General features: G+C 40.8%; 1 protein-coding gene across 2 annotated transcripts; it reads right to left on the minus strand.

Moving 5' to 3' along the window:
* Positions 1 to 5058: 5058 nt before the first annotated feature.
* LOC145414834 (uncharacterized) lies at positions 5059 to 11453 on the minus strand. Of its 2 annotated transcripts, XM_080284254.1 has the most exons (4): positions 11351 to 11453; positions 10444 to 10611; positions 7949 to 8052; positions 5059 to 7595 (listed from the first exon to the last, which is right to left on the minus strand). In XM_080284254.1, exon 4 carries the CDS (start codon positions 6980 to 6982, stop codon positions 6053 to 6055), a length of 930 nt encoding a protein of 309 aa, XP_080140380.1. In that variant the 5' UTR covers positions 6983 to 7595; positions 7949 to 8052; positions 10444 to 10611; positions 11351 to 11453; the 3' UTR covers positions 5059 to 6052. The 2 variants fall into 2 exon arrangements, with proteins under 2 accessions (XP_080140380.1, XP_080140379.1); XM_080284253.1 differs by lacking the exon at positions 11351 to 11453 and having other exon boundaries at positions 10433 to 10497.
* Positions 11454 to 15608: the final 4155 nt, after the last annotated feature.

Consider the following 15608-nt stretch of genomic DNA (forward strand, 5'->3'; position numbering starts at 1 on the left):
TATGTTCCAGTATGTTTTCTTATATATTACTAGTCAAATATATTAGTTATTCCAAATAGATTTTTCAAGAAGCACTGCCATATTTTACAAACCATAGTTTATGTGACAACATAGGCTAATAAGACATTTTTTTTTTTCTGTTACTCATGCAGTCATGCTTATGTTACTCATCAGGATAGCTCATACCTATATCCTCAATCCCATCAATCCAGTGATATATCTTCTATTTTGCTCCTGCCAGCTCCAGAGAGTTCTGTTCAGCATAAGAAAGACTTACCAAACTTGAGGGGTTAGATATACCCTTCATAACCAGAAATATCTCAAGGAATAAATGTGACTGACTGGAGGTAGCAATACCCCCCCCCCCCCTCCCAAAAAAAAAAAAAAAAAAAAAAATGGACTGAATGGGTTAATAGAATGATTGCAAATGTTTGGGCAAGCCCAAAATTTCTGACCATTTTTAAAACCCTTGATGAGTGTAAAGTATAGTATATTCATCCTTTCCAACTTGTCACTGAGTGTGGTTCATAATGTGATATGCAGGCTAATTGCATGTATTCTTGCTCCAAAAAGTATCAGTGCACACTTGACACAATAGTCTACCACAGGCGATGGCTACTGCAAGAACCCCGAGTATTCCACCTCACGTTGGTAAACATGCTTTCATGAGGCACTATTTTGAATGCATGTGACATTTCTAAGTCATTATTGTTATCATATATTCATATTGATGAATTATTTTCATGGGATATTGCAAACTGATCATTTTGGATATCATTGTAGCCTTCCTGTGTGATGTTCTTTTGAGCTTATGTACTGTAATGCCCTCTGCTGTTGCAAAAATGACAGCCACAAATGGGGGTCTGCATACACCCACACTTACGCCTGCTCAGTTTAACCCATTGATTCCAGTGATGTCTTTATTTACTTTGTTCTTGCTACCTCCAGATGATTTTCTTCAAATCGAGAGGATTATGTAGACATGAGGAGGTTAATAATGGCCATATCTAATCCCAGTTCCTCCAGTTTTGAAAGTTAACTCAGAGCTTAATAAATCCATCTGGGGAAACCAAGAATAAAATAGAATATCCATCATCAAATTGAAGAGGTTAAGAACTAGCAAACTTGTTTGTAGAGTTGCAGTCTCTCAGCCACTATACAAGACTCATGGAAGTTTAGTCAGAAATTCAGAAACTTATATATGAACATACAGTGTGACAGACCACTATTTTATCAGTAAGAAGAAAAATCTGTTTTAATCAGATGCCTTAATCCCAGAAGGGATAGCCACAAATGAATCACCACCTCATCTTGTCCTCTGCCATCAGGCTGCCCACTCTCCATTTCACACTTGCCTCTGTCATGTATCTTTTTTCCAATTAGAAGTGACTGTTTGGAGAAAGTGTGACAGGCTGGCTGGTATAGTATACTAAAGTCAGTTGATAAGTCACCTTCTGAATGTGTCAGTACTGCACAGCAAAGATTTGTTTCAGGGATGAAAAATATTCCTGTGTAGAACATGTTCAGCCTATTCAGCCCAGATTGATTATTCATTTATTTATTGTCCCACTGATTATTTATGTATTTGTATTTGTCCCATCTCCTGACAATTTTTTATTGCTTAGGATAGGCTTTCCCAGCTGGAAGGGTTAAATACAGCCTCAGCCTTACAAAACTCCTTCAGTGTGCAGTAAGCCTTTTCTGCGTTGAATGATATTGTCTGGTAAAAAGAAAAAAAGTCCTAAGGATGCAAGGGTATAAGAATTAAAAATCCCCAATACGCTGAAGAAAATATGTGGTGTTATAAGATGCACTGTTGAAAAAATTATCCAAGTCTGCCCCTTAATGCACATGATGCCAGACTGCTGTTTGAAAGCGATAATCGGTTGCCCCTCAAAATGTAAAATTTGTTGCTTTAAACATGTACTGTACTGTAAATGATAGGAGAACTGTTTTTCACAGAATATCTGTTACAGAAGAACAGTAGATAACTTTTTTTTTTTTTTTTTTTTTTTTTTTTTTTCCCTGATCACATCACTGTTTAGTACAGTACTGAGTAAACAAGTGCCACATATGCTGATGATAATTGTGAATTTTTTTGTCTTGTTGGTTGAAGGACAAATCGGCTTAAAAATTAGATGGATACAAATTAAGTTTTTAAGTACTTCAGTTTGTAAGGCCCTGCAATGATTATGTTACATTCTTAAATACAGACAGGTATTGTATAATAATTATTAAGGTATTATTATTGTCCATCCATTCATCCATCATCCAATTCTATGTTGCCCCATGAGAAGCGTAGAAACCCGGGGCTAGGCAATTTGGTCCTGACATTTAAGATGAGTGACCAGCCTCACTCATCCCAGAGTGGCATGACATGAGCAATAACCCCAACCATCCCTTGGATATAAACCTTCACAGGCTCAATCCGATTGGAGTGCTGTAATTACCCACTAAACCACCAGGTGCCATAATTTGGTTATATGGTTACCACCCAGCATAGTAAATGGTTTCCTGGTGTACAGGAAACCATTAGGCTTGTCACTCAGTGTAGAGTCACCCATAGGCAGAAGGAAGAGGAAAGAATGAAAGAAAGAAAGACAAAAGAGGGAGTGTAAAGTCACCCGTAGGCAGAAGGACGAGGAAAGAATGAAGTAAAGAGAGACAGAAGAGGAAGGAAGGAATGGAGAGAGGAGAGGAAAGGGCAGATACCCGAGAGCAGCACTACATCAAGTGAGTGGATGAGAGAAGCACAGTACAGTTGACCTACTAATTCCACAAAACACAGTTTACATGTTAATATAAGCCTCAGCCCCAGTCCTGTATACCGAGACAAGTTTTAGGGGAGTGATAGGGTTTTGAGGCCCAGCCTCAGCCCGTAAAGGGTTAGAGGCACTGCTCATTCCTGTTGCTCCATCCTCCTAGCATCAGGTACCCCTCCCCCCTCCTGAAAACGAATGTCACATCATCTGTCAAGAAGATTTAAAAGTGGCATGATTTATGCATTTTCAATTTTTGGTAGATTTTACCAAGCACATTAGCTGCCTAAATGAAGGGTCAGCTGTATTATGGTAAAACTGCAATAGGCACTAGCCCAGGGGCAAAGCCAGAGGGGTGGCCAGGGTGGCATTGACCTACCCACCCTCCTAAAAAGTTCTCCCTGGGCCACTTTATAATCAGGTTTGACAAATCCTTGGCCATCCTTTTTGAAAATCCTAGCTGTGCCTGTACTGTATTGTTAATTTTCATCTGCAACACAAATGACAAAAGTGGAATAATTGTTGGTCATTGTCCTGACCATCTAATGTGGCATACTGATCAGAGGTCCTGTACCTAACAACACATTCAACTTGGAAGGTGGCTCCTCAGTTAGTGCTGTAGCATGTAATTGACATCAAAGTTTTCAGAAGTTTGGAAAGTTCTTACTGTACAGAGCAGAGTAAATGTATTCTTAACCCCTTCAATATGGTATTTTTATTTAATTCTTTGTCACTAGATAGTTTTTTCATCACTTGGGAGATTTGCTATACTGAAGAGTGTAATGTTTCAATTGTTTATTCATCATTTGGGAGATCTGCCATACTGAAGAGGTTAATGTTTCAATTGTTTCACTTACAAAGGTTCCAACATGCTTGCAAGCGCTGGCCTTGGTCACCTAACGGTGGCTGTCCGTGCTGCTAGATCTCTGGCAGCCTCCCAGTTCAGTTCCTTATCCCTGAGGCCACATTCTATGACCGTTATCGGTCTGCCTCTCATAACCCTATCCCCAATGTTCACACTTCTCACTTTCTGCACTCAGTTGTCATTCCCCATGCTGTCCACATGCCCAGACCATTTCAGTCTACCCCTCCGCATCACAACATCAATACTTTCCTATCCCATCCTTCCTCTAAACTCTTCCATTGTAAACTTGGCCCCCCCAGGCCTCGCATTCAAGGACGCACTGCACATTCACCTAATCAGCATCATTTTATGGTATGTTTGAGCCCACGAGTATCATCTTCCTTTACTGTCCAGGTCTCACTACCATACAGCATTAAATTCCTAACCTGCCACCGCATACAAAGATCCCTTAGCACGGAGGGACAGCCCTCTCAGTGTGAAGAGAGGCAACAGCTCCCTGAACTTCTTTCAACCACTCCTCAATCTAGCCACAGAGCTAGCTCCAGCCCCACCTTCAGCACATAGCATGTCTCCCAAGTAACAAAACTCTCCCACACACTCAAGAGACTCACCAGCAAAATCAGTCCTTTCATGCATGACAATCTGTACGAGCTCTCCCCAACACCCTGCGCATGTGTAAAAGGCAGGTTGTCTCCTGGTCCCACATTCTCCTCAGCTTGTACCTGTATTATTATGCAGTATATTGAAATGCTATGGAGATATGACATCCCATGCTGAGTGAAACAGGAATGCCTCATCTCCATGGATGTTCAGTAGGCCACAAGATCGACACATCTGACAATGTGATATGCACCTGCTCTTCTTGGAAAGTAGTAGAGTGTCTGGTGACCCCATGATCTCTTTCGCCGAGGAGAACAAGAACAGTCATGTGAACAGTGTTGTGCTCCAAAGAGATTCCTGGGCCAGATCATGAGTTACAGTATTTGGTGGAGTAGTGATCAACCTAGGACTGCAATATGTTCCTCAAGTGAGTTTGCTTCTTTATATCTAAAGGTTCATGGACAGGAATAATCACGTCTGTTTGCCATGAGGTGCCCAGTGTTTTTATTTACCATGACACGTCTGGTGTTTGTAGTGCCTTGCTCTGAAGGAATTGTGTTACATTTCTTCTTTAATAAGTCTTTTTCTTTCATGCATCTTTTTCTCCTCATGGGGCAATGTAGGATTGGATGATGGATGGATGGATTTTTTTTTTTTTTTTTTTTCATAATCTATCCTGTATCCATTGAATGGATATACAAACACTGGTAACCATTCAGTCTTTATTCAGCATTCAAAGACTAGTATGAAAGAGAGGGAGAGCTGCTGCTTCTCCATTCTCTACAATCCCATTGTATTGGAAAGGGAAATCAGCACTGGTCAGAGTACCCCAATTGTTGATGTCTTCCAGGTCCTCTCTTCTGTCAGGGATAAAGTTCAGGGCACAGCAGTGCAGCCCTGGCTAAAACCAGCAGGCACTGCTTGCACCCCAACTGTGTTCCTGTGTGCTGATATGACTTCCATTGCCTGCTGCATGGACTTGAAGTAAAAATGGAGACCAGGTACTCCTATGCTTTGTTTACAGTAGGTCCACTGTGCCTCCTGCTCTTCCTGTCTGACAGGCTTGTTCCCTTCACTTTTGGGCCAAGATAGTATTGGGAAGGGGTTAGAACTTTCTCAGATGTGGATGATTAAAGTATGGCGACCCATGTGAACCACGAGTGCGATGCTTTGAGTGCCAGTGTACCTGGGTATGCATCATGGAAGTTTACCTGACCCAAGATGACATAGCAGATTCCCAGTTGTGTAGTGGAAATCCCACCTCATTTGGGCACATAATTTGGCTAGTGGACATCCAGAACAGCAGTTCACTATGTCCAGTCATCCCTGAAAGTATGTGCAACCCTTTATCACACTGCTTATGTCAGCATTGGATGTTCTGGTTCGCATGGGGCATGTGGGGCATGGAGGGTCTTCCTCATAATTCAAGAACTGAAGCCATATTGACATTGCACCTTTTACTGGGAACAAGCCAAAGAATAACCTCCAAAAACTTCTCACCCATTTTCAGAGACAGTGTGTTCTTGGTAAAGCAACTGGTACTAAACCATTAACATTTCTATTTGTAACACTAACTCTTTGCTTGCATGCAATATATTATTTGTTGTACAGTACTGCATTTGCAAGAGAGCACATCTTTCAGTCATTAATCCCTTCACCCTATGGGGACTATCATAATTTTATTAAATCATCTGGCATCGGCTTGAATGTTACATAAAGATGTCTTCAGTGTGAAGGAATTAAATGAAGTGTTAACAGACCAAGGAGTCTCTCTTAAGGCGAATAAAATTTTATGGTTTGCCAAAATAAAGTCATTGGTTTCTTCCAGTTAGTGAGTTGCTACATGTCGGGTTAAATCCTGCTTTGTTCTAAACAATTTGCCACATTCATCACACTTGAACTTCTTTATTCCTGCATGGATAAGTAGGTGTCTGGTGAGATTGCTTTTAAAATTAAACTGTTTCCCACATTCATCACAACTGAACTTCACTCCTAAATGAATTAGTGAGTGCTCATTGAGATTGCTTCTACTACGAAACAGCTTCCCACATTCACCACACTCAAACTTCACTCCTGCATGAATTAGTTGGTGCTTGGTGAGGCCACTTCTATAATCAAACTGTTTTCCGCACTCACTGCAAGTGAATTTCACACCCGAATGAATCAGTAAGTGTTCATTGAGATTACTTCTACTACCAAATAGTTTTCCACATTCCTCACACTCAAAATTTTTCACTCCCGAATGAATTAGTTGGTGTTGGTTGAGGTTGATTTTATGACTAAACAATTTTCCACATTCATCACATCTGAAATTTTTCACTCCTGAATGAAGTACTTGGTGCTTGGACAGGCTGCTTTTCTGGCTATACATTTTACCACATTCATCACACTGGTACTTTTTCACTCCTGAGTGAACTACTTGATGCTGGGTTAAGTTGCTCTTTTGGCCAAACATTTTACCACATTCATCACACTGAAACTTCTTCACTCCGGTATGAATCTGTGAGTGTTTTGTGAGGTCATATTTTATCCCAAACAGTTTACCACATACTTTGCACTCATATTCCTTCACTCCTGAATGATTTACTATTTTGTGTCGGGTCAAAGAACTCTTATGATCAAACACTTTACCACACTCGAGACATTCAAACTTTTCAACTTCAGCTGAAAGGTTGACTGTGTCTTGGATGTCCTCATTCTCAGTGATGATTACATCACACTCAAACTTCACATCTGGTTCTTCCTTAATGACCTCCATTGTATAATACCTCAAAACTCTCTTAATGCCTGCCAGGCTTAGTGTACTCTCCACTCTGCTTGCCTTACTGTCTATCACCAATATGGTCAATAATAATCATCTGTCATAAGAAAAACAATCCTATTACTACTAAACAATGCTTGGCAACAGGTAGACAAGTATTACTGAAAAAATACTGTCAACACACAGATCATTACTACTAACCCAGAATTATCAACTTACACATCATCAACAGTGAACCATAACTGTCACTACAAAAGTCATTAACAATGAACCATGCAAATCACCCCACAGACTGAAACTATCCTTGCACTCCTCACTTTCCCACCTGTCCTCTCTACACACATTTGTAAAACAACCATAAGTTCATAGAATACTATAACAGTTACAAGATGTAGGTTCCATTTTTACAATACATAAAATGATTCATATTTCAGATAATAATCAACCGGTTCTTATTGTGGATAAGCTGAGAAAGTTAAATAACATTCTTTTGACTGGCGTTCGGTGTGACCTCACTCCAGTCTACATCAAGGTACTGTAGTTATTACTTGTGCAGGTCCATGACAACTATACTAATGAAGTGTCACTTCTTATGACTTCAGATGTTGAACTGTAATAAAGATAGTGATGTCATTAGATCGGCATCTCCATTAACTTGATAATGTACAACAATGTACTGTACAGCACTATGCACAAAAAGTCAGGAGGTGCTGTCAAATACTGAAGTCCATATGCTTCTCCTGCCTCTGTTTGATCAGTGGATTCAGAGACAATAGAATGTGACCTAGTGGACACATGTGTATATTAGTATCCATCCAAGGGTGATACAATACACTGCACCTTTGTCCACTATGTTCCATTCAAGCATCCATGAATCCAGCAATGAAAAGGAAGCAGGGAAGACAAATGGACTTTTGTATCTGACTGTACTCCATGATGATTCAGTCCTGTCACAATAGTTACCCATAAATGTAGGTGGCATTAGCTATGTCCATATCAGTTCCTCAAGTGCACTAACTGCTGACCATCTTGCACCCTGGGCATAAACTCCCCAGCTGCTCTCTCACCTGAAACACAACACAGTTCATTTTATGGATTTGGAGAAAGCATATGACAGGGTGGATAGACAAGGATTGTGGAAAGTGTTAAGAATATGTGGAGTAGATGGGAAGTTGTTGAATGCTGTGAAGAGTATGTACGATGGTGCGAAGGCTGCAGTGCGTGTGGATGGTGAACTAAGTGAATTTTTCTCTTTGAAAGTTGGTTTGAAACAGGGATGTGTCATGTCTGCATGGTTGTTCAATCTGTACATGGATGGGGTAATAAAAGAGGTACAAGGTAGGGTAGTGGATGTTGGAGTGGCCCTGGTGAGAGAGGATAGTGTTTGGAAACTCCCTGTACTGTTGTTTGCAGACAATACTGTGTTGTTGAGTGAAGACGAAGGGGAGCTGCAAGGCTTGGTGGATGAGTTTGGGAGAGTGTGTAAGAAATGGAATCTAAAGATGAATGTAGGGAAGAGTAAAGTGATGGCTTTTGAGAGAGGTGAAGTCAGTGAATGTACAGCGAGGTTGGATGGTGAGGAATTGGAAAATGTGAGTACGTTTAAGTACTTGGGTAGTGTGATGAGTAAGGATGGAGGTTTGGAGGGTGAAGTGCTTGAAAGGGTACAGCAGGGAAGAAAGGTTGCTGGTTCTTTGAAAGCAGTGATAAGAAACAGGGAAGTGAGCATGGAAGTGAAAAAGTTACTACATGACAGTATTGTGATACCAACTCTAACGTACGGAAGTGAAGCTTGGATGTTGTTGGAAGGACACAAGTCAAGAGTGAGAGCAGTGGAAATGAGTTATTTAAGAGGAGCCTGTGGAGGCACATGGAGAGACAGGCTGACGAATGAGGATATAAAGGAGCGTTGTGGTGTGGATATGGATGTGATAGGAAGCGTTATGAGGAACACACTGAGGTGGTTTGGCCATGTGGAGAGGATGGAGGGTGAAAGACTGAAGAAGAGAGTGTATGTGAGATGGAGGGGGGAAGAGGGAGGGGGAGGCCGAGGATGAGATGGAGGGATGGGGTGGAGAGGTATATGAGAGAGGGGGGTGTGAGTTGGGAGCAGGGCAGTGAAATGGCGGGGGACGGGGCGACTTGGAGGCGATTTGTTTATGGCCACCCCAAACGGGATTGAGGCGTCTGGCAATAGATAGATAGACAGATAAATTACAGTATTTATTAGTTAAGCATTGGCTAACCAGGTACACCAGATTTATATACAGCAATCCCTTTCTAAACACTGGATGTTTCCTTAAAAACTATTGCATTAAGTGAAAATCATGTTAAAGTGAAGGTTATTTTCTAGCAGGAAAGAGTACATTATCAGATAGTAATGATAATATAACTGTGAAAAGGACAGAGAATGAGAGAGAGACTACGAAAATATATGCGAGCGAGGTGGAAGGGGGAGGGGGAGTGGAAGACTGAGGATGGGCTGGACTGAAGGAGTGAAGAATATATGAGACTGGGAGGTATGAGTTGGAGAAAGGGCAGCCTGATAGCAGAGAACAGGATAACATTGAGATGACTTATTTGTGGCCACCCCTAAAGTGACTAAGACATCTGGTGACAGATAAATATGAAAGACCGAAAAAATTGTCAAAAGCTAGTTTATGTTGTGACTGGGTGTCTCAAAGAATAACATGCAGTCCCTAACAGTCCACTACAGGCCTTGGACCTCTCAATTTTGCAGGGGCTACAAATAGGAAACTTTTCCATGATGGCTTGGGTTGTATTGGGAAGGGGTGTACAGTGAAGTATTGTGTGTGTAGGCTAGTGTCAGTAACTTCTTCTTCCAGAATAAAATCCACCAACCAGCTAACATTCAGGTACCTATTCACTGCTACACAAACAGTGACCTAGAGCTTGGGAAAAATATCAAATAGGCTATTTCAATCAGCCAGGGAATCAAACCTGGCCCCCTTGCTTAAGAAATGAGCATGCTACCACGACACCACCAACACTCTACTGGGAGTATCTTATACTGTACGGTATATTAAATGTTAATGTCCTTATGCAAGTTAACAAAACAATGACATATTGAGCTGTGCTAGTGTGCACAGTATCAACCCTGACCCTTCACTCACTACACATCCTGTTCACTTAGTGAACAATGGCAGAGTATGTGAAAAGTGTTTCTTTGTCCACTAACAGATTTAAAGTGCTGCAAATTTGAAAAGCATTATAAACAGGTATTTAGGGTACTGTTTTAAAATAAGTACAGTATACAGAAGTAATATGGTACCTCTATGTGCTGTCTGACCATGGAAATCTGAATATATACAGTATATGGTTCGGTACATCTGTATAAATATATACTGATATCTATATAATAATGATTATCCAATGCAACAAGGTCTATTTAATATTAGTATTTTTGTGGTGGGTGGGGGCACTCACCATTCACTCACTCGATGTAGTGCTGCTCTCAGGTGTCTGCCCTTTCCTCTCCATCCTTCTTTCCTTCCATTCTCTTCTGTATTTCTTTCCTTCATTCTTTCCTTGTCCTTCTGCTTATGGGTGACTTTTACACTCCCTCTTCTGTCTTTCTTTCCTTCATTCTTTCCACTTCCTTCAGCCTGTGGGTGACTCTACACTGAGTGACAAGCCAAATGGTTTCCTGTGTACCAGGAAACCATTTACTACACTGGGTGGTAACCATATAACCAAATTTTGGTGCCTGGTTGTTTAGTGGGTAAGTATTGCGCTCCAGTCGGATTAAGCAGGTGAAGGTTTATATCCAAGGGATGGTTGGGGTTGATTGCTCATGTAATGCCACTCAGGGATGAGTGAGGCTGGTCACTTTCATCTTAAATGTCAGGACCAACTGCCTAGCCCCGGGCTCCTACGCTCCTCATGGGGCAGTGTAGGATTGGATGATGATGATGATGATTGCTAATTCATTTATGAACCCCAAATGCAGCAGAAATATATGTGACAATATGAAAGTCAGGAATGAAGTATGGTGTTTTCAAATGTTAGGTCCAAATTTTTTTGGCTTGTCTGTAAAAGCTGATGAGCTTCTAGGATTAATACCTTTAGTAAATTATCTCCTACTCATCATTATACTGTGAGTATATGAACGTTTGAAAAGAGGCTATCCTAAGTGCATCAAGTCTGGCCCATTGGCTGCTCCAGTAACAGTGTGACTGACTGTCAGATTACAAGGTTGAGAACTTTATTTTTTCACTGAAATAATGGTTGAAATCTCTATACTCGCTTCACATCAGAAAACACTGTGAAATAAGTGTCCAAGTGTCCAGCTGTAAAACTTTACGCATAGATGTTAAGCATTGGCAATACTGTGGCTCCACTTACAGGTGGAAATAAAATTCTTGAACAGTACAGCCCCTGCTGCCTTCACTATACACCAAAACTTGTGTTGCAGATCACCGACCGAGCCAGGGCAGCCCCTTCGACAGCTGCAAGACTTCATTGATGCTGTCTTCTGCCATCTTCCTGCTCAACAAACTGCTTCACTGTCGTGTTCTTAATGTTCTGGTAAGTCCATTATACGCCTAAATGGTTTTAAAGTATTTATTAAAGTACCGGCAGAAGGTAAGAGTTTCACATTCTGAGTGCATATAGTAATATTAGATGAACGAAATGTCAAATTTTATCAGTGTTTGTACTTGTTGACATATTTATCCAGTTACTATACAAATCAACTTTGCTCAGTAGAGTTTATATGTATATTAACTTGAGAGATCTCAAGTTACAATGAAGGTTTATGATCGCCGACTTATTGCTATACTTTCTCTTTACCTCTATTAGTCAGACAAAATATTTTAATAGTCCATATAGCAAATTTACTTAAATACAGGTGTGCCAGTAAGGCAGTCAGGGATATAATAAACTTTGTAATGTGGTAATGTAATGAGAGCAGAACGGCATTGAGAGTGGAAAGATGGTGTTGATTGGGAGTCAGCATAGGTAATATGTGTTATTATTGTGTGACTCATCTGAGGGTGGGTCGTTCTGCATTATACGAGTTGGCAAGGATGATTGCTGGATTGTTATTATTCAGGGATAGTCACCACCAGTAAGACCTTTCAGTGCTACCCAGAAGTGTCTGATTTGTCTTCTGTGACAGGCAGAAGTTCGTGTTATGATCAGATTTTCGTCCTCAACATTTTCAAGAGAGATCACTTTGGCTTATTTTTTTCAAGTGTATTTTACAGGTCATCATTCATTTGTAATTTTCGTTTTTCATATCCAATACCGTTTGAGGCTGAAACATTTCTTCTTGAGTTAAGATTCTTGGTGCAAAGTACTGCATTCAGAGATTAATTTTTTTATAAATCTCTTTAGTAAGCATCATCTGACACATCGAGTCACTCCAGCACCATGAATACTACTAAGTTGTGATTATATGAAAGTCAGTGCATCCTTTTAATTAAAAGATAAGGAGTCTCTGTGGTTACTAGTAAAATTAACACCCCAATATAACCACACAAGGGGACTTTGTCATTATCAAAGTTGTTAAGGATTACCGTTAGAGATCTTAAACAGGTTAGGATATAAACCCACCATAGAGTATAAAGTATGACACAACCCCCCTACCCCCATCAGTCATACAGGACCCATGAGAGAGGGGTTTTGTGGTAGAGGGAAACAACCAGTAGTAAATTGTTTGTGACAGACGAACACTATTGACGGGCAAAATAAACTAACATAGTATAACTCCTATTTATACATGTTGAAATGTTTATAACAAGGATTAAATTTGGTAAATTTTTACAAGTGGACAATACACCCCCCAGGTAGTGCAATATATTTTTCTGGCAGTTTTTGATGCGATTCTAATGTTTCTGACCTTTATTTTTGTCAGAAATGCCCCTCACCGAACACAGTAAAACTAACCAAACCAAACCCAACTTACCTAACCTATCTTAGGGGAGTAATAATCAATTTCCGAATGGGGTAATGGGGGTTATTTGTGATCCTTAGGGACTATACTATACGATAATGGTGCTAAAATTCCAAAACTGCATATTGTCCACTTGTAAAATAATACTGGTATCTTAAATTTCATCATAGTATTATTATCGTGCCCAGAAGGAGATGTTACAATACCAGAGCACCAGGGCTGAGCCAGGGCCTTACTAAAATTAAGTAAAATTCCATCCATATTACATAATCTAGGGCTAGTAAGTTTAACCTTCTGTTGAAACATAAAAATTAAAATGTACAGTATCCTCAGAATTTAAAAAAATAAATTATGGAGGGCGGGGAGGGGAATACTGACAGTAGACTTAAGTTGGGTGTCTGCTAACACATCTTAGCATCAGAGCTCTAAGATGTCTCTCATGGGCCATGGAAATTATTTGTTTTTGATACCTCTCACGTGACTTCAGAAATGGACTCCTGTGGGAGATGATGTTTGTCACCGATGATTTGGTGTTGTTATATGCTTATGATTTGGTGTTGATTGCAGAGAATGAAAGGGAGGCGGAGGAAAGATTTAGGAACTGGGGAGATGGTGTCGGGCACAAACTCGTAAGAGTAAATGCAGATAAAACAAAAGTGATTGATATCTAGGGCTTGTGGTGGTACTGTTAAAGGAGAGGGAGAGTGGCCATGTGTGATTTGCCACAAGGATGGAAGTAACTCCATCTTGTGCAGTGTTTGTGATAAGTGGGTGCATAAGAGATGTTGTGGTATTGGAGGTAGACTGCAAGATAATGCTGATTTCATGTGTGCAATGTGTCAGGGAGAGCATGTGGAGATCGTCAGGCAGAAAGGATTGATCTTGCAGGTGAGTCACTTGAGAGACATGTTATGTGCTGGAGGTGGGGCTGGCACTAGCTCTAATATAAGAGTGAGGAGTAGTTGGAAGAAGTTCAGGGAGCTGTTGCCTCTCCTGATATTGAAAGGGCTCTCCCTCCGTGCCAAGAGATCTTTGTATGTTGCGTGTGTTAGGAGTGTAGCCTAATGCTGTATTGCTGTATAGTAGTGAGACCTGGGCAGTAAAGGATGAGGATATTCGCAGGCTCAGACGTACAGAAGTGACAATGATTAGGTGGATGTGCAGTGCGTCCTAGAGTGCGAGGCTGGGAGGGGGGGGCTAGGTTTATGATGGAACAGTTGAGAGGTAGGATGGGGCTGGAGTGTATTGGTGTTGTGATGAGGAGAGATAGATTGAGATGGTTTAGGTATGTGAAGAGGATGGGGGACAATAATTAGGTGCAGAAAGTGAGAAGTGTTAATGTTTGGGGTAGGGTTGTGAGAGGTAGACTGAAAGAGACCTAGGATGAAGTCACTGGGTGTGACCTTAGGAGTGTGGAGAGCCGCCATTAGGTGATCAAGGCGGACACATGCAAACATGTTGGAGCCTTTAAAAATGAAACAAAATGAATGAAACATTATGCAGAAATGAATAACACCACGATATCAAGGCTAGGACCAAAGAATGCTTACCATACATAGAATTACCGGTACTTTGATGACTTCCCACTTGTATATCCAGGTCTTCTTGATCTTTGGTATACTGTACTCCCCTGTTCTGTTGGTGTACCATCTGGTCCTCAGTGCTGCCTAGTATAGTGACCTCTCCATATGCACAGGCTCAGTTTACACGGATTCTCAATGCACAGTGGTTATAAGCTATACATGTAACACCATATTCACAGAAAAATTAAGCTGAGTACACTACATGGTTTCGTACTTATTTCCCACTTATTCGTTGCATTAAGTTCCTCTAATGTCAGTGCTTTATACTGTAGGCTGTGCCTTTAGGAAGCATATCTGCAATCTAGTTGTGGTTATAGAGGAGCATTTATTAGGCAAGTTGGGGTTAGACATGAAGCCTGGTTGATACATAGGTTTATTATACCGGTAATGGTTTAAAGGAATCTGTAAATGTGGCTTCCAGTTGCATAGAACCCAAGATTTGCGCCATACCTGCATATACAAAGAGTTGACTGTAGTTACAAATAATACCTTTGTCACTCAAGAACAAGAGATCTTAAGTTTCTCACCACATACCCCGAGTCATCAGACTGTTGACCTGTACCCCCATTAGTTAGACAGAATGTGGAATAATATTCCATTAACATTAATCATTCATAGAATGGTGTAATACTAGCTGCTGTAAAGTTATTGAAATGGGAATTACTTTGTCAAGCAAGTAAGTATTAACACATTGCAGTAATACAACACTCGGTGTTTGGTAGGTGGTGGTGACCTTCATCCACTCACATTATGTAGTGCTGCCTATTTCTTCCTGCACCTTTATCATTCATTTTCTGTGTCTGCCCTCTTATTTCCTGTCACTTTTTACTGGTATTTCTTTTCATTCCACTTCAGATGGCTCAGTATTGAGTGACAACCCTAATCATTTCCTGTAACCCAGCAAACCATGGATGGTACTGTACAATGTTGAGTGGTACTCGTATAACCACATAACAGGGTGATGTGAAGCCTACTGTGGTGCCCCTGTTAATTGGGTGAAGAGATGCAAATGTAGCATCCATCTGGGAACCAAACATACACTCTCTTCCCTCACCTCACTGTGGACTGTAAGGGAACATCAGTTTACTGCACAGGACAGCCCTGTAAGGGCAGATGCTTCCCT

This window comes from Coenobita brevimanus, chromosome 101 (assembly GCF_032717465.1).
Source record: "Coenobita brevimanus isolate Jiangsu-jjx chromosome 101, ASM3271746v2, whole genome shotgun sequence".
In the NCBI taxonomy this organism is placed as follows: Eukaryota; Metazoa; Arthropoda; class Malacostraca; order Decapoda; family Coenobitidae; genus Coenobita; species Coenobita brevimanus.

Excerpts from the sequence above, each read along its gene's own strand:
- LOC145414834 (XM_080284254.1), bottom strand. The coding sequence starts at position 6,982 with ATGGAGGTCATTAAGGAAGAACCAGATGTGAAGTTTGAGTGTGATGTA.